Here is a 19155-nt window from a genome sequence, read left to right as displayed (position 1 = left end):
ACTTTGGAAAAATACTTTAGTTCCACAAAAGGTTAAAAAAAAAGTCATCAAATGACTCAACAATTCTACTCATAGGTATATACTCCAGAGAGTAAGCCCACACAAAAACTGCTACATACATACTCATGGCAGCATTATTCTTAATAGCCATAAAACGGAAACAATTGAAATGTTCATCACCTGATAAATACAATATGGTATATCCATATAAAGGTATTATTCATCAATTAAAAATAAATGAAGTATTGATACATAGTACAACATGGATGGACCTTGAAAACAATCTAAGTCAAGGAGACCAAACTACATATTGTATGATTCCACTTATATGAAATGTCCAGAATAGGCAAATTTATAGAGATAGAAAGTAGATTAATGGTTGTCTAGGCTGGGCGTGGTGGCTCATGCCTGTAATCCCAGCACTTTGGAAGGCCAAGGGGGGCGGATCATGAGGTCAGGAGTTTGAGACCAATCTGGTCAACATAGTGAAACCCCATCTCTACTAAAAATACATAAAATTAGCTGAGTGTGGTGGTGTGTGCCTGTAATTCCAACTACCCAGGAGGCTGAAGCAGGAGAATCACGTGAACCTAGAAGGCAGAGGTTGAAGGGAGCCGAGAATTGCACCATTGCACTCCAGCCCGGGTGACAGTGCAAAACTCCATTTCAAAAAAAAAAAAAAGTTGCCTAGTGCTGGGGGATACGAGGAGGTTGGAGGATGATGGCTCAGAAGTATAGGGTATCTTTTTGAGGTAATAACAATGTTCTAAAATTGCCTGTGGTGATGGTTGCAAAACTCTGTGAATATACCAACAGCCACTGAATTTTAAACTTTAAATAAATCGTATTACATGTGAGTTATATATCTCAGTAAAGCTGTTTTTAAAAAAGTCTAGAAGAGGAAGACTGACTCGGGAGCCTCTCTCTACAGGAGAGAAAGCTATCCTCTTTTCTCTTTCTTTCGCCTGTTAAACCTCCACTTAAACTCAAAAAAACCCCAAAAAAGTCTAGAAGAGAAGACTGTTTTTTAGCTAGTCTTGTGTGCATGCAGCTTATAAGCATTTGGCTGTTGAAATGGAAAGCTGTAGTACAAGTCAACTGTGGGATTTTTTTTTTTTTTTTTTTGAGACAGAGTCTCGCTCTGTCGCCCAGGCTGGAGTGCAGTGGCCGGATCTCGGCTCACTGCAAGCTCCGCCTCCCAGGTTTACGCCATTCTCCTGCCTCAGCCTCCCGAGTAGCTGGGACTACAGGCGCCCGCCAACTCGCCTGGCTAGTTTTTTTTTGTATTTTTTAGTAGAGACGGGGTTTCACCGTGTTAGCCAGGATGGTCTCGATCTCCTGACCTCGTGATCTGCCCGTCTCGGCCTCCCAAAGTGCTGGGATTACAGGCTTGAGCCACTGTGCCCGGCCACTGTGGGATGTTTAATGCACCACAGACATCTACCCACCACAAAAGGTAACCAGTCAATAACTACCTTTTTTTTTCTTTTAACATTAATCTGGAGAATAAAGGCAAACAGAAAAACTATTGGAAAGGAGTGGTTAATATGCATATCCCCATATTCCCATCTTATGAACCAGCAGGATGATTTGTAAGTAAAAAATTAGGTCAGTCTAAAATCATGATCCACAGATATCTCAGCAAGTTCAACAAGTCCAAAAATAAAAAAGTATATCAAAGAACCCTACTGGGCTGAATAGATTAGTCAAATGACACAGAAGGTCAACTCAGCATTTTATACTTACCCTTCCTTCGGTATCAATCATTATTTCTGACATCTTAAAAGTGACTTTAGGATTTGCTGTACCTTTAGAAAGAGACATAAATGAATAGTAATGTTTATCCAAAATTGCTCAAATTAATTTTGCCAGATCAATCCTCTTTACACTTTAGTTAAGTCAAGAATAATGTATAGGTTGGGCACGGTGGCTCACGCCTGTAATCCCAGTACTTTGGCAGGTTGAGGCAGGTGGATCACCTGAGGTCAGGAGTTTGAGACCACCTTGGCCAACATGGTGAAACTCCATCTCTACTAAAAATACAAAAATTAGCCAGGCATGGTGGTGTGCATCTGTAATCCCATCTACTTGGGAGGCTGAGGCAGGAGAATCACTTGAACCTGGGAGGCAGAGGTTGCAGTGAGCTGCCATTGCACCACTGCCCTCTAGCCTGGGTAACAAGAGCAAGACTCTGTCTCAAAAAAAAAAAAAAAAAAGAAAGAGACATAAATGAATAGTAATGCTTATCCAAAATGACTCAAATTAATTTTGCCAGATCAATTCTCTTTATACTTTAGTTAAGTCAAGAGTAAAGTATACGCCAGGCACAGTATCTCACGCCTGTAATCCCAGCACTTTGAGAGGCCAAGGCAGGTGGATCACTTGAGCTCAGGAATTCAAGACAAGCCTGGCTCACATGGTAAAACCCCATCTCTACAAACTATACAAAAATTAGGCAGGGCGCAGTGGCTCATGCCTGTAATCCCAGCACTCTGGGAGGTCGAGGCAGGTGGATCACCTCAGGTCAGTTTGAGACCAGCCTGATCAACATGGTGAAACTCCATCTCTACCAAAAATACAAAAATTCGCCAGGTGTGGTGGCATGCACCTGTAATCCTAGCTACTCAGGGGGCTGAGGCAGGACAACTGCTTGAACTTGGGAGGCGGAGGTTGCAGTGAGCTGAGATTGCGCCACTGCACTCCAGCCTGGGCAACAGAGCGAGACTCTGTCTCAAAAAAACAAACAACACGAAAAGAACAGCTGGGTGCGGTGACTCACACCTGTAATCCCAACACTTTGGGAGGCTGAGGCAGGTGGATCACGAGATCAGAAGTTCGAGACCAGCCTGGCCAACATGGTGAAACCCTGTCTCTACTAAAAATACAAAAATTAGCCAGGCATGGTGGCAGGCACCTGTAATTGCAGCTACTCGGGAGGCTGAGGCAGGAGAATCGCTTGAACCTGGGAAGCGGGGGTTATAGTGAGCTGAGATCGCGCCATTGCACTCCAGCCTGGATGACAGAGCAAAAAAGAAAAAAAAAAATACAAACAAAAACAAAAAAGCAAAAAAACAAAAAACAAAAATTAGCCAGGTGCAGTGGTACACACTGCACCAGGCTGGTCGAGCTACTTAGGAGGCTGAGGTGGGAAAATGGCCTGAGCTCAGGAGGTGGAGGTATAGTGAGCCAAGATCACACCACTGCATTCCAGCCTTGGCAACAGAGAGAGACTGTCTCAAGAAAAAAATGAAAAAGAATAATGAAGATGGTCAGAGCTTTACTGCACAAGAATCTCAGAGCCCCATCTCAAATTCATACGTTTTGAGTATCAAAAAATAAGGGGTTCGGCCAGGTACAGCGGCTCATACCTGTAATGCCAGCACTTTGGGAGGCCGAGGTGATCCCTTCAGGTCAGGAGCGGTGAAACACCATCTCTACTAAAAATACAAAAATCATCCGGGCTTGGTGGTAGGCACCTGTAATCCCAGCTACTCAGGAGGCTGAGGGAGGATAATCATTTGAACCCTGGAGGCAGAGGCTTCAGTGAGCCAAGATCACGCCACTGCACTCCAGCCTGGATGACAGAGCAAAACACTGTCTTAAAAAAGTAAAATAAAAATAAGGGGCTTGCCCATCAACCAACAAGTGGATTTAAAAAATGTAGTATATATACAACATGGAATACTACTCAACCACAAAAAGGAACAAAATAATGGCATTCACAGCAACCTGGATGGAGCTGGAGACCATTATTCTAAGTGAAGTAACTCAAGAATGGAAAAACCAAATATCATTGTTCTCAATGGTAAGTGGGAGCTAAGCTATGACGACACAAAGGCATAAGAATGATATAATGGACTCTGGGGACTCCAGAGGAAGGGTGGGAGGCGGGTAAGGAATAAAAGACTACACACTGGGTACAGTGTACACTGCTCAGGTGATGGGTGCACCAAAATCTCAGAAATCACCACTAAAGAACTTATCCATGTCACCAAAAATCACCTGTTCCCCAAAAACTATTGAAATAAAATTTTAAAAGAATAAAAAAAAAAAAAAAACCAGGCTGAAAAGAGTCCGAATGAAATAAAGTGAAAATATGTATTATTTTCACAATTGAAATGCCGTAAGAAGCAAAATGGAAAAAAAAAATCACTTATTATGAACAGTATCACTTAAAAATCTGTATTTGCTAGCAAAGACACCGTCTCCTTTTTTTTTTTTTTGAGACAGACTTTCACTCTTGTTGCCCAGGCTGGAATGCAATGGCGTGATCTCGGCTCACTATAACCTCTGCCTCCTGGGTTCAAGCAATTATTCTGCGTCAGCCTCCCAATTGGCTGGGATTACAGGCATGCACCAAAAAACCTGGCTAATTCTGCATTTTTAGTAAAGATGCGGTTTCACCATGTTGTTCAGGCTGGTCTCAAACTCCTGACCTCAAATGATCCACCTGCCTCAGCCTCCCAAAGTGCTGGGATTACAGACATGAGCTACCACGCCTGGCACAAAGATACCCTCTAATTCATTCCTTGAGGAAATCAATTGTGTGGACATCCCTACCTTTGAAAAGAATAAAAAACGATCACCCTTTAATTCAAAATCTATTTTTGTGATACTCAGTGAACAACCCATCATAAATAAGGCCGGAAATGACCAATGTCATTGACTACACCTTTGGATGACTACAGAATCTTATTTGGAAAGAGGAAATGAGTGAATATAAATGCCAATGGAGTACAGTACCTGTTTTAGGATAACGGAATGAATCTGCCCTCCTGGTTTCCAGCAAAGGGGATGTAACATGAATAATTTCCACCTCAGATTCATCATTTTCTTCATATAGAATTCTAAGAATTTTACCACCACTGGGAGCTTAAAAGAAATTTAGATATTGAAAATTTAGAATAATTATTCCAGAAAGTAGTCATAACCAACCGTTCCTTCTAGTATCAGATTTCTTATAGTGAAGAATAACTTATGTATAAAATACGCTACCTTTTTTGTAGGAAAATATCACTAGTCTTTGTAGCAGCAAGGTGAGTTATTGTTAAGCCACTTCTTTTGGAGGGAAAACAACTGGAGATGGTATGTATACATATTTTCAAAACAAGGAAAAACATTTTTGAAGGACTTCATTCTTACATACCATAAAATGCATTCTTTGTTGAAAAATGAAATATTTAATTACATTTATAATATTTCCCATTAAAAACATAAATACTAAATACAGTTCAGTTATTTTGAATAATTTCTCTATTCATGTCAAAATCATGTTCTAACAAATACAACAATACATTTCACATCTTAAAATAAAATGTCCAAATCCAAGACATGGCTTACAAGTATTTTTCAGGGTCTCTTAGAGAAGCATTCAGACTGCTAGCTCCAAACCATGAGTAGGTCATGAAATCTATTAATGGGTCATAATCAGTATTTTAAAAAATATAACACACAAACCACACCCTGGGCAACATGGCAATACTCCATCTCTACAAAAAAATATAAAAATTAGCTGTGTGTAGTGGCTTGCGCCTGTAGTCCCAGGTACTTGGGAGGCTGAGGTGAGAGGATTGCTTGAGCCCGGGAGGCAGAGTTTGCAGTGAGCTGAGACTGCACCACTGCACTCTAGCCTGGGCAACAGAGACCTCGCCTCAAAAAAAAACAAAAAAAACAAAAAAAAAACCCAAAAACAAAAAACCCAACATAACAGTATCAGGGAGTATTACACATAAGAATAAGTATTGCGGCCAGGCGCGGTGGCTCACGCCTCTAATCCCAGCACTTTGGGAGGCCGAGGTGGGTGGATCATGAGGTCAGGAGATTGAGACCATCTTGGCTAACTCGGTGAAACCCCGTCTCTACTAAAAATACAAAAAATTAGCCAGGTGCAGTGGCGGGTGCCTGTAGTCCCAGCTACTTGGGAGGCTGAGAGGCAGGAGAATGGCTTGAACTGGGAGGCGGAGCTTGCAGTGAGCTGAGATTGCGCCACTGCACTCCAGCCTGGGCGACAAGAGAGAGACTACGTCTCAAAAAAAAAAAAAAAGAATAAGTATTACTTCTTGAAATTTGTTTTCAGTTTTATCTATACAGTATATATATTAGGCCACAATACAAGTACACTTCTAACTGGATCATGGTCAAAAAGTTTGAAAGCCAAGCTTTAGTGAGCTGTTTCTTAGAGTGAGATATTTGTGAATTTGCCCCAAGAAAGGGAGGAATCTGTTCCCTTTTATCCTATCCATTCATACACTGATTTGGTCATCTGTTTAACAGACTCTCTAGTCAATCACACATTTTTATAGCAACACATTAAGGTGTGTTTTTTTGTTTGTTTTTGAGACTGAGTCTCGCTCTGTCGCCAGGCTGGAACGCAGTGGCACGATCTCGGCTCACTGCAACCTCCACCTCCCAGGTTCAATTGATTCTTCTGCCTCAGCCTCCCGAGTAGCTGGGACTACAGGTGTGCACCACCACACCCAGCTAATTCTTTGTATTTTAGTAGAGATGGGGTTTCACCATGTTGGCCAGGATAGTCTCGATCTCCTGACCTCATGATCCGCCCACCTCAGCCTCCCAAAGTGCTGGGATTACATGTGTGAGTCACTGCGCCCGGCCAAGGTGTGGTATTTTTTATTTTGCCACCAATGCTGCCAGCATTACCAAGACCAGCCTCTAGGAGAAAAACTGGCAAAGAGAATTGAGGGGCCAGAGGCATTAAACCACAATACAATTGTTTTTACTAGACTTCATTATGATGAAATATAATCTACATTTTTTTTTTTTTTTTGAGAGACAGTCTCACTGTGTCGCCCAGGCTGGAGTGCAGAGGCACAATCTTGGCTCACTGCAAGCTCCGCCTCCCAGGTTCACATCATTCTCCTGTCTCAACCTCCCTGTAGCTGGGACTACAGGCACCCGCCACCACACTCAGCTAAATTTGTTTTTCTTTTAATTTTTAGTAGAGATGGGGTTTCACTGTGTTAGCCAGGATGGTCTTGATCTCCTGACCTCGTGATCCACCCGCCTCGGCCTCCCAAAGTGCTGGGATTACAGGCATTGAGTCACTGTGCCTGGCCATAATCTACAGATTTTTGAGACAGAGTTTCACTCTCAGTGCCCAAGATGGAGTGCAATAGTGCGATCTCGGCTCACTGCAACCTCCGTCTCCTGGGTTCAAGCGATTCTCCTGCTTCAGCCTCTCGCGTAGCTGGGATTACAAGCGCGTGCCACCATGCCTGCCTAATTTTTTGTATTTTTATTAGAAACGGGGTTTCACCATGTTAGCCAGGCTGGTCTCGAACTCCTGACCTCAGGTGATCCAACTGCCTCAGTCTCCCAAAGTGCTGGGATTACAGGTGTTAGCCACTGCGCCTGGCCTTAAGTATATATTTTAAGTAACTACTGGCATGAATCAATCATCACCACTTTGGAATCTATTATCCACTTTCGAATCTATTAACCAAGATTTAGAATCTGTGCACTTAACTGACAGTTGAATCTTACAATACTTTAAATGATCCATACTATATTATTTGAATCCCCTTACTTGTTTCAGCTTTTGGACACCACCAATAGCCAGAATATCTATCAAATTCTTCTTGGAGAACAAAGGTAGCGACTCCAGCTGATCTGGCATCTTCTTCCATGTTGGCTAGCTCTAGACAAATATAAAAGGCAAAATTACCACGGAAAGCTATCTTTTCATACGTACAAAGCAAAATGATTCAGTTTATTTGGAAAGGTAGCTGGAGTACAGTGGTAAACTCTGGAGCTAAATGGACTGAGTTCAAATCTGAGGTCCATCATTTACGTACTGTCTGACTTTGGGCAAATCATTCAGTCTTATTCCACGGCATTATCCCATTTGTAAATGAGAATAAAAGGCTACCTTGTGAGGCTGATATGAAGATTAAATTAATTAATTCACATAAAGCACTCAGAACAAAGCCTGGACCACAGTACATGCTCCAAATAAATGTTATTATTTTCCCAATTAGCAGGATCATGGAAAAAAGATTACATGTAAAGGAGCAGAGTATAGGGGACACTTGCAACTCTCCTACACAAAGAAGTATATCTTAGACCTAGAGTGAATCTTATAGGTCATATAATTCAACCATTCTTCTTTCATCTCATTCAGTTGGAGCAGCTCAGCTTTCATCTGTTTTACACTTAGGTTTCCAGCAAATAGTTTGAAGGGGATTCTTGTTTTAAAAGAAAACCACAAAGCCATAATTATATAAGATTTTGAGGCCAGGCGTAGTGGCTCACGCCTGTAATCCCAGCACTTTGGGAGGCCGAGGGGAACAGATCACAAGGTCAGGAGTTTGAAATCAGCCTGGCCAATATGGTGAAACCCCGTCTTTACTAAAAACACAAAACTTAGCAGGGCATGCTCCTACTTGGGAGGCTGAGGCAGAAGAGTCGCTTGAACCCGGGAGGTGGAGGTTGCAGTGAGCCAAGATCACAACACCACTGCCCTCCAGCCTGGGTGACAGAACAAGACTCCGTCTCAAAAAAAAAAAAAAATTTGTGTCATGAGGACATGTTTACAATATACTTGAATAAAACAAATCAGATTACTGAATAGCATTTACACTGTGATTCATTTATAAAAATGCTTTGTTTTTTTTTTTTTTTTTGAGACGGAGTCTTGCTCTGTCACCCAGGCTGGAGTGCAGTGGCTGGATCTCGGCTCACTGCAAGCTCCGCCTCCCGGGTTCACGCCATTCTCCTGCCTCAGCCTCCTGAGTAGCTGGGACTACAGGCGCCCGCCACCTCGCCCAGCTAGTTTTTTGTACTTTTTAGTAGAGACGGGGTTTCACCGTGTTAGCCAGGATGGTCTCGATCTCCTGACCTTGTGATCCGCCCGCCTCGGCCTCCCAAAGTGCTGGGATTACAGGCTTGAGCCACCGCGCCCGGCCTAAAAATGCATTTTTAAAAAGTGCTGATATAAGCTGAAATATGGTTATCTCCAAGTAGTAAGATTTCAAGGTTTTTAAAAATTGCTTTATAATTTACGAATTCTTAAATGTACTGTTTATTTTTGAAAAATACATATACTTGTGTGACCACACTCCTATCACCACTTACACTTCCAGTACCCAAGGATGTTTTCTCATGCTCCTTCCCAGTCAAGGCCCAGCCCCGACCCAGAAACAATCACTGATCTGATTTCTATCACCAGAGGTTAGGTTTGCATATTCTAGAATTTCATGTAAATGAAATCATACAGTATATATATACTTGTGTTTGGATTCTTTTGAGTTTCATCAATATTGTTACATGTGTCAATAGTTAATTCCTGTTTATTGCTGAGTTGTATTCCATTGCATACCATAGTTTTTATCTGTTAATGGATATCTTGCCTGTTTCCAGTTTCTGGCTATTATGAATAAAGATGCTATGAACATTATTACCATGTAAGAATTTTTGTGGGCCAGGCGTGGTGGCTCACACCTGTAATCCCAACATTTTGGGAGGCTGAGGAGGGTGGATTGCTTGAGCTCAGGAGTTTGAGACCAGCCTTGGCAACACAGCAAAACCCCGCCTCTATAAAAAATACAAAAATTAGCCAGGTGTGATGGCAGGTGCCTATGGTCCCAGTTACTCAGGAGGCTGAAGTAGGAGAATCGCTTGAGTCCGGGAGGAGGAGGATGCAGTGAGCCAGTATCACGCCACTGAACTCCAGCCTGGGGGACAGACTGAGATCATGTCTCAAAAAAGAAAAAAAAAAAGGGAATTTTTGAGAACATGTGTTTTTGTTTCTTCTAAGTAAATACCTACGAGTAATATGGCTGGTTAGTGTGGTAAGTGTCAGTTATCCAAAGTATTTCTATTATTTTACACTCTTACTATCAAAGTATGAAAGTTCTTCTCCAGCATTTGGTGTTCTCAATATTTCTCACTTTAGCCAGTCTAGTAGGCATTACATATACCATAGGGACTTTAATTTTTATTTTATTTTTGAGACAGGGTCTTGCTTTCACCAAGGGTAGAGTGCAGGGGTGAGATCTCAGGTCACTGCAGCCTTCATCTTCTGGGTTCAAGTAATCCTCCTGTCTCAGCCTCCCAAGTAGCTGGGACACAGGCATGTGTCACTAAGCCCAGCTAATTTTTAAAAAAAAATTTTGTAGAGATGAGGTCTCATTATGTTTCCCCCAGGCTGGTCTCAAACCCCTGAGCTCAAGTAATCCTCTCACCTTGGCCTCCCAAAGTGCTAGGATTACAGGTGTGAGCCACTGCACCTGGCCTGATTCTAATTTTACAGGCAAGTTTTATTATTTTTGTTTATCTATATTTTCTATATAGTCTGACATCATGTACAGTACAAACCAATGATATTTTTATCCAAAAAGTTTGAATCCAAAAAGAAATATTTGGAATTCAGAATCTGGGAGATCTTTCTTTTCTTTCATTTTCTTTCTTTCTCTCTCTCTCTTCCCTCCCTCCCTCCCTCTTCTTTTTTTTTTTTTAGACAGAGTTTTGCTCTTGTTGCCCATGCTGGAGTGCAATGGTGCCATCTCGGCTCACCGCAACCTCCACCTCCTGGGTTCAAGCGATTCTCCAACCTAAGCCTCCCGAGTAGCTGGGATGACAGGCATGCGCCACAACCCCAGGTAATTTTGTATTTTTAGTAGAAGCGGGGTTTCTCCATGTTGGTCAGGTTGGTCTTGAACTCCCAACCTTAGGTGATCCACCCGCCTCAGCCTCCCAAAGTGCTAGGATTACAGGCATGAGCCATCGTGCCTGGCCAAGATTTTTCATATATTGTACATCTACCATAATACATTATGTAGTATCTGCAGCAGGGTAACCAAATACCTTGTAATCAAATACACTAATATTCCTGCAGCAAACTTACGAATAGGCACACTATGTAGGTGAGCATATTAAGTTTATAAATATACTCAGGTCACTTCAGGTCAGATGTTACTGCCAAATGAGTTTTAGTAACAACCTAATGAAAACTAAGCTCAGTTTTCCAAGTGTTTTGAATTTTGGAATTAATGATACAGCCAATACTATGAAGATAAGTAACCCTCATTTGTATCTTCTTACTGTTTATTATGGACTTCCATTATTATTTATTAAATGAATAAATAGTCCTCTCAGTAAGTCATCTGAGAGCAGAAACTAGGATTTTATTACTTTTAAATTCCTCTATCACCAAGTAAAGAATAAACACATGTACATACTGATTGACCAAATCCATCTCAAGTGGACTTTCACTTAGAAACCTATTGTGAGTGCAATAAGCTGATGACATTAACCCCCTACCTACTTTCTATCTAAGCACATACTTACACAACACTTACTATGTTTCAGGCAGTATCCTAAATACTTCATATATATTAACTCATTAAAGCCTCATAACAACCCTATGTTGATGTGCTATTAACACGTGCTTTTATAGATATGGAAACAAAGAGATGGGTTAAATAACCAAGGCCGCACAGTTAATAAATGGTAGACTTGAAATTCAAACTAGTTCTTTTTTTTTTTTTTTTTTTGGAGGCGGAGTCTTGCTCTGTCGCCCAGGCTGGAGTGCAGTGGCCGGATCTCAGCTCACTGCAAGATCCGCCTCCCGGGTTCACGCCATTCTCCTGCCTCAGCCTCCCAAGTAGCTGGGACTACAGGTGCCCGTCACCTCGCCTGGCTAGTTTTTTGTATTTTTAGTAGAGACGGGGTTTCACTGTGTTCGCCAGGATGGTCTCGATCTCCTGACCTTGTGATCCGCCCGTCTCGGCCTCCCAAAGTGCTGGGCTTACAGGCTTGAGCCACCGCGCCCGGCCTAATTCAAACTAGTTCTACATTCTTTTTTTTTTTTTTTTTTTTTTTTTTTTTTTTTTTTTTTTTTTTTTTTTAGAGACAGGGTCTCTCTCTTTCATCTGCCACCAAGGCTGGAGTGCAGTGGTGCAATTACAGCTCACTCCAAGGCTGGAGAGCAGTGGTGTAACAGCCTGACTTCCCAGGCTCAAGTGATCCTCCCACCTCGGCTCCCAGAGTAGCTGAGAAACAGGCCCATGACAGCATGCCTGGGTAATTTTTATTATTTTTTATTTTTTTGTAGAGATAGGGTCTCCCCCTACGTTGCCCAGACTGGTCTTGAACTCCTGGGCTCAAGTGATCTTCCCACCTTGGCTTCCCAAAGTGCTGGGATTACAGACATGAGACACTTCACCAGGCTCTACCTGTATTCTTAACTACTCTATTAATCCTGAAAATATACTGCATACCTACATACAACATGATAAAGAATAAAAACACTAGTATAATGTCCTGCAGGATTCCAGTGCTTTCCATTTTAAATTCTGCCAATCTTCACAAATCCTGTGGAAAACAATTTTACAGAAGAAAAAAAATTACTAAAAATGCCTTAAGTCTGACAGTTATATCACAGCTTTGCAGTCTCAGCCTCAAGTACAATAACTGGTACATAGCAAGTGTCCAGTGTTTGCTGAAACATGAAAAACTGGGCTGGGTTTGTTGGCTCATGCCTATAATCCCAGCAATTTAGGAGGCTGAGGTGAGAGAATCACTTGAGCCGAGGAGTTCAAGACCAGCCTTGACAACACAGGGAGACCTTGTCTCTACAAAAAAAGTTAAAAATTAGGCAGGCATGGTGGCACAGACCTGTAGTCTCAGCTATTCAGGGGTGCTGAGATGGGAGGATTGCTGGAGCCCTGTCAAGACTGCAGTGAGCCAACAGGAGAGCCTGTCTCAAAAAAATGGAAAAAAAAAAGCATGAAAAAATGGCTTGGATTTCCAGAACAGATTTATTAACTACCAACCTAATCTTTCTACTGCCATTGGTAGTAGAACAGCTGTTCTGATTTCCTGACTTCAAAGGGAGACCTATTAAACACCAAAATCTGTACTTTTAACTTAAGGTTTTCCCTACTCTATCCCTTTGTCTCTATCCTATGCTCTAGATTTAGGCCATATAACTTGGATAACTGCAACAGTCAAGCTTTGGTGTTCCTGTTTCTACCCATGTTTCTTGAATTTAACTTCCACAAAGTACCCAGAGCAACTTATGGACAACATGATGATTATGATCACACAACTGTTAAAAACTTTTCCATGGACCCTCATATCATGATAAAGTCCATGTTCATTTACAGAAGATATGGTCTACCCTTGTCCTGGCCCTTATCTGCCAGTCTTTTGCTACTTCTTGACTCAGAACTTATGCTTCAGGACCTTCACATTGCTTCTACCTCCTCACAAACACCATGATGTCTTTTGCATCAAGACCCTTCTCATGTAGTCCCTTTGTCAGGAGTGTACTAGATAATATATAGACATTATTTAGGATCAGTTTAGGTGTCATCTTTTCTGGAAAGCCTTCCCTGACCACTTTCCCACATTGGTGCTCTTATAAAACCCTATGTCTGGCCAGGTGCCGTGGCTCACGCCTGTTCTCAGCACTTTGGGAGGCGGAGGTGGGCGGATCACTTGAGGTCAGGAGTTCAACACCAGCCTGGCCAACATGGTGAAACCCCGTCTCTACTAAAAATACAAAAATTAACCAGGTGTGGTGGCATGCACCTGTAATCCCAGCTACTCATGAGGCTGAGGGATGAGAATCACTTGAACCCAGGAGGCGGATGTTACAGTGAGCTAATGCCACTGCACTCCAGCCTGGGCAATAGAGCGAGACTTTGCTACAAAAAACAAACAGGCTGAGCACAGTGGCTCATGCCTGTAATCCCAGCACTCTGGGAGGCCGAGGTGGGTGTATCACAGGGTCAGAAGATTGAGACCACCCTGGCCAACATGGTGAAACTGTCTGTACTAAAAATACAAAAAAAAATTAGCCGGTAATCCCAGCTACTCAGGAGGCTAAGGCAGGGGAATCAACTGAACCCGAGAGGCGGAGGTTGCAGTGAGCAGAGATCGCACCATTGCACTCCAGCCTGGGTGACAGAGTGAGACTCTGTCTCAAAAAAAAAAAGAACAAAAAAAAAAAACAAACTTGAGAGAATATGTATCATTTTGTTTTCCTACCTGTAACATATCTGTTAACAATGACTTTCTTTTTTTTTTTTTTGAGAAGGAGTCTCGCTCTGTCACTCAGGCTGGAGTACAATGGCACGATCTCAGCTCACTGCAAGCTCTGCTTCCCAGGTTCACACCATTCTCCTGCCTCAGCCTCCCGAGTAGCTGGGACTACAGGCGCCTGCCACCACGCCCGGCTAATTTTCTGTATTTTTAGTAGAGACAGGGTTTCACCGTGTTAGCCAGGATGGTCTCGATCTCTTGACCTCGTGATCACCTGCCTCGGCCTCCCAAAGTGCTGGGATTACAGGTGTGAGCCACCACACCTGGTCTGTAATTAATTTTAACTAATGATTGATGATGATGAGGGGATAATGATTAAGAAAGATGACAATCAGCTTTGTGAACATAAGATTAAGCAAAAGTTAGACAAAAGAATTTTCAGTCTTCATCTTCATTATGGTACTTAATCCTAAACTGTTTCACGTGTTCAAAGAAAAAGCAATACACTATTTCCCATCTTTCATTTGTATGAAACCTTTAGAGGAAACCACAGCTTTCTGTGCTTTGAATAGTGCTTAGTATTATCATAGCCACTTCAATAAAACTTAATTAAATATTCCCACAATATATATAGTTCTACAAAGTTCTATTTTTCCTATTATGATGATAACTAAGTAGGCTCTCTGAAACTGAAGGATAAATTTTTTTTGAGACAGGGTCTCACTCTGTCACCCAGGCTGGAGTGCAGTGGTGCAACCATGTCTCACTTTAGCCTCAACCTCCTAGGCTTGAGTGATCTGCCTGCCTCAGCCTCCTGAATAGCTGGGATTACAGGCATGTGCCACCACATCCAGCTAATTTTTTTTTTTTTGGTAGAGACAAGGTCTTACTATGTTGTCCAGGCTTCCCCCCATCTCAGTCTCAAGTAGTTTTATTTTATTTTATTTTATTTATTTTGAGACAAGGTCTTGTTCTCTTGCCCAGGCTGGAATGCAGTGGTGCCATCTCAGCCACTGCCACCTCCGCCTCCCAGGTTCAAGTAATTCTACCGTCTCAACCTCCCTAGTAGCTGGGATTTACAGGCATGCACCACCATGCCCGGCTAATTTTTGTATTTTTAGTAGAGACAGGGTTTCACCATGTTGGCCAGACTGTCTAGAACTCCTGACCTCAGGTGATCCACCTACCTTGGCCTCCCAAAGTGCTGGGACTACAGGCATGAGCCACCATACCTGGCCTCAAGTAGTTTCTTAGAGTGTGTAATTGGTTTTTCTATCTGTTTCTCAAAAACAAAACTTACTTATTTATTTATTATTATTTTTATTATTTTTGAGACAGAGTCTCACTCTGTCGCCCAGGCTGGAGTGCAATGGTGCAATCATGGCTCACCACAGCCTCGACCTCCTGGACTCAAGTGATCCTCCTACCTCAGTCTCCCAGGTAGTTAGAATTATACATGCCACTATGCTCAGCTACTTTTTTCTATTTTTTTGGCAAACGGGGTGTCACCATGTTGCCCATCCTGGTCTTGAACTTCTGGGCTCAAACAATCTACCTGCCTCAGCCTCCCAGAGTCCTAGGAGCCACCATGCCCAGCCTAAAATTTTATTTTAATAACAAGAGTTCTATGAAAATTCTGGCAGTCTTATTAGGCTAAAAGAACAATCATGTCAGAGGTTCTTTTGTTGCACTGTTTGAAAATGAACATTAAGAGAAAGCAGTATTATACATGTGGTACATACCAGTTATTCTCTGTACTTTTCTCTATTTTTAAAAAATTTTAAAGACTTGAATTTCAAATGCAAAGCTCACCCAGCTTGGTGATCTAATGTCAAAATGCAAGAAGCAAATTATACTTCAAAAAATACTGTTCAGAAAAGTAAATTTGAAGAACTATGCCTTACCATTGTGCACATAAGTGAGTCTCCTTTCTTCTCTGGTTACGATGTTAGATATCCAAATATCATTGCTATGTATAAAAGCAATCCAGTCTGGATCAGCAGGGCATAATTTTGGATCCATCCGTATGTTGGGACAACTAGTTTCCACTAAATTGGGCCTTAAAGGTTGTTGCTAGAAAAGTAAACAACATTTTAAGGTAAATATCAGGCTGACACATACATGTTCCAGCACGCTTCCTATATGAAGAAGAAGATTTCTAGGTAAAATGTCAACAATGAGGCCGGGCGTGGTGGCTCACACCTGTAATCCCAGCACTTTGGGAGGCCAACGCAGGCGGATCACCTGATGTCAGGAGTTCGAGACCAGCCTGACCAACATAGTGAAACTGCATCTCTACCAAAAATACAAAAATTAGCTGGGCGCCATGGTGGGCACCTATAGTCCCAGCTACTTGGGAGGCTGAGGCATGAGAATCACTTGAACCCAGGAGGTGGCTGTTGCAGTGAGCCAAGATAGTGCCACTGCACTCCAGCCTCAGTGACAGAGAGACTCAGTCTCAGGAAAAAAAAAAAAGTCAACAATGATCATTGCTTCCCAGAAAAATAAACTTTCCATTGCCTTAACTTACCAGAAAGGACTCATTTTTTTACTTTGAATGAAAAAGCTAAGGGTAATAGGAGAGGACATAAAGACAATAAAACAGTACTTCATAAATTTTGTTGCCCCAACCTGCCCCAATACCTAAGAGTATTTACTGTTCATTAAACATTGTTATTGAACACTTATTCACTGAATATTTTATTAAATATTTTAAAATTATTTTTACCAATATAAAATAGTTTGCTCATAAAAATGTAATAGAAGCCAGGATCATCACAATTCTCTTAAAAGAAGAGTTCCTAAAGCTCATAATGAATTGCCTAGAATAAAACCAAACATAAGACACTTGAGAGGCTGAGGCAAGAGGATCACTTGAGCCTAAAGTCCAAGACAAGCTGGGGCAATATAATGGGACCCTCATCTCTAAAAAGAATTTTTTTTAATTAGTCGGGTGTGGTGGCACATATCTATAGTCCCAGCTACTCAACGAGGCTGAGGTGGGAGGATTGCTTGAGCCGAGGAGTTTGAGGCTGCAGTGAGCCATGATCTCGCCACTGTACTCCAGCCTGGGTGACAGAGCAAGACTCTCTCCAAAGAAAAAAAAAAAACTGTGTGTGTATATATATAATTTATTAAGATGAATTAGTTTTCAAGGGAAACAAAAAATTGCCTTGTGATAACAATCTTCCAAAATCTTCCTCGGTGCTTACACAGGAAGTGGGAACTAATGCCCTTTACCTTTCTTTTTTTTTTCTCTCTCTCTCTTTTAGGTAGTCTCACTCTGTCGCCCAGGATGGAGGGCAGTGGAATGATCTCGGCTCACTGCAACCTCCATCCAACTCCCGGATTCAAGTAATTCTCGTGCTTCAGCCTCCCGAGTAGCTGGGACTACAGGTGCGCCTAGCTAATTTTTGTATTTTTAGTACAGACAGGGTTTCACCATGTTGGCCAGGCTGGTCTCAAACTGCTGACCTCAAGTGATCCACCCGCCTCAGCCTCCCAAAGTGCTGGGATTACAGGCGTAGGCCACTACCCATGGCCTACTCTATCTTTCTATACAGCAAGTATTTTTACCACTTTAAAATTTGTATCTTTTTTTTTTTTTGAGACAGGGTCTCACTCTTGTCATCCACGCTAAAGTGCAGCGGCACAATCTCGGTGCACTACAACCTCTGCCTCCCAGGCTCAAATGATCCTCCCACCTCAGCTTCCTGAGTAGCTGGGACTACAGGCGCATGCTATCTTGCCTGGCTAATTTTTGCATTTTTTTGTAGAGATGGGGTTTTGCCATGTTTTCCACACTGGTCTGGAACTCCTGGGCTCAAATGATCTGCCCACATCGGCCTCCCAAAGTGTTGGAATTATGGGTGTGCGCCACCGTGTCTGGCCTAAAAATGGTATCTTAATGTAACTAGAAAGATTATTAACTCTGTTTTGAGATAAGGTCTTAGTCTGTCATCTAGGCTGGAGTGCAGTGGCACAATCACAGTTCACTGCAGCTTGACCTCTAGGCTCAAGCGATCCTCCCACCTCAGACTCCTGAGTAGCTGGGATTAAAGGTGTGCACCACCATGCCCAGCTAAGTTTTTAAAATGTTTTTGTAGAGACACGGGTCTCTCTGTTGCCTGAGCTGGTTAAAGAAAATTAGCTCCTAAGGCCGGGTGTAGTGGCTCATGCCTGTAATCCCAGCACTTTGGGAGGCCGAGACACGCAGAAAACTTAAGGTCGGGAGTTCGAGACCAGCCTGACTAACATGGAGAAACCCCATCACTACTAAAAATACAAAATTAGCCGGGGGCTGTGGTGCATGCCTGTAATCCCAGCTACGTAGGAGGATGACGCAGAAGAATCACTTGAAGCCAGGAGGCAGAGGTTGCGGTGGGCCGAGATGGCACCATTGTACTGCAGCCTGGGCAACAAGAGTGAAACTCTGCCTCAAAAAAAAAAAAAAAAAAAATTAGCTCTTAAAATTGGAAACTAATCTCCATGTTTCTTGTTTTCACTGCTATTAAATGTCTTTGTTGGTGGGTAAACTGAAGTTTCTGGTTTGTTTATTAATTACCTTTCTGATTTGGGTGCAAATAACCTTTTGGATCCAAACCAGATTTAACCACTAGCAACTCCAACTTACCGTGAATCCTTGTGGCCCTCCATCTTTTATGTGATAAATTCCACTACCAGCTTGAAACAGAAATGTTCCACTTTCTTGGTGATAATCGTAAGAAGCAATTCCGACTGTTCCAATGCGTTTTCTTTCTCTTAATAGTTCTTCTTCTCGAGAATACATTCCATAGTCCAGTGTTGCCTAATGTGAAAGGAAAGTCACCTATTCCAGTCTTCTGAAAAACCGTCTTTTGCTTTCGGCACTGAAATCCTAGAATCTCCAACATTATTGACTCTACTTTTTTTTTTTAGCCTTCTAATTCACCGAGCACAGTCTACATGTTAAGTGACCCCAAAATTTGCTGGCAACTTTAAGCAGATTAACTTTAGGAAATCTGCTGAAAGATTTCCTAGTAAAGGGTCTTTAGATGATTACTGTATACATTAGAGAACAAGAATAAGGTCTAATCATGTTGGCATTCAAGACTTTCTACAACTTAACTGTAATTTAGTAGCCAGCACATAGTTAAGAGCACAGACTTC

The 19155-nt window shown here is 42.1% G+C and overlaps 1 protein-coding gene across 9 annotated transcripts in view; it reads right to left on the bottom strand.

Annotated features, from left to right (window-relative positions):
- The window catches only part of DPP8 (dipeptidyl peptidase 8), a 75966-nt gene that overhangs the window by 39713 nt on the left and 17098 nt on the right, over window positions 1-19155 (bottom strand). For all 9 annotated transcript variants that reach the window (XR_004431939.1, XM_033189727.1, XM_033189730.1 and 6 more), the window contains 5 exons: window positions 18641-18814; window positions 15912-16080; window positions 7547-7657; window positions 4744-4872; window positions 1747-1808 (listed from right to left, as the gene is read on the bottom strand). Coding sequence is in view for 8 of the 9 variants with exons in the window: in XM_033189727.1 (XP_033045618.1) it covers window positions 1747-1808; window positions 4744-4872; window positions 7547-7657; window positions 15912-16080; window positions 18641-18814 (645 nt within the window). In the remaining variant the exon portion in view is untranslated. The remainder of the gene's footprint in view (window positions 1-1746; window positions 1809-4743; window positions 4873-7546; window positions 7658-15911; window positions 16081-18640; window positions 18815-19155) is intronic.

This window comes from Trachypithecus francoisi, unplaced genomic scaffold (assembly GCF_009764315.1).
Source record: "Trachypithecus francoisi isolate TF-2019V2 unplaced genomic scaffold, Tfra_2.0 Lachesis_group3, whole genome shotgun sequence".
Classification (NCBI taxonomy): domain Eukaryota; kingdom Metazoa; phylum Chordata; class Mammalia; order Primates; family Cercopithecidae; genus Trachypithecus; species Trachypithecus francoisi.
The sequence above is the reverse complement of the archived record's forward strand: the minus strand, read 5'-3'. Positions and strand labels throughout refer to the sequence as shown.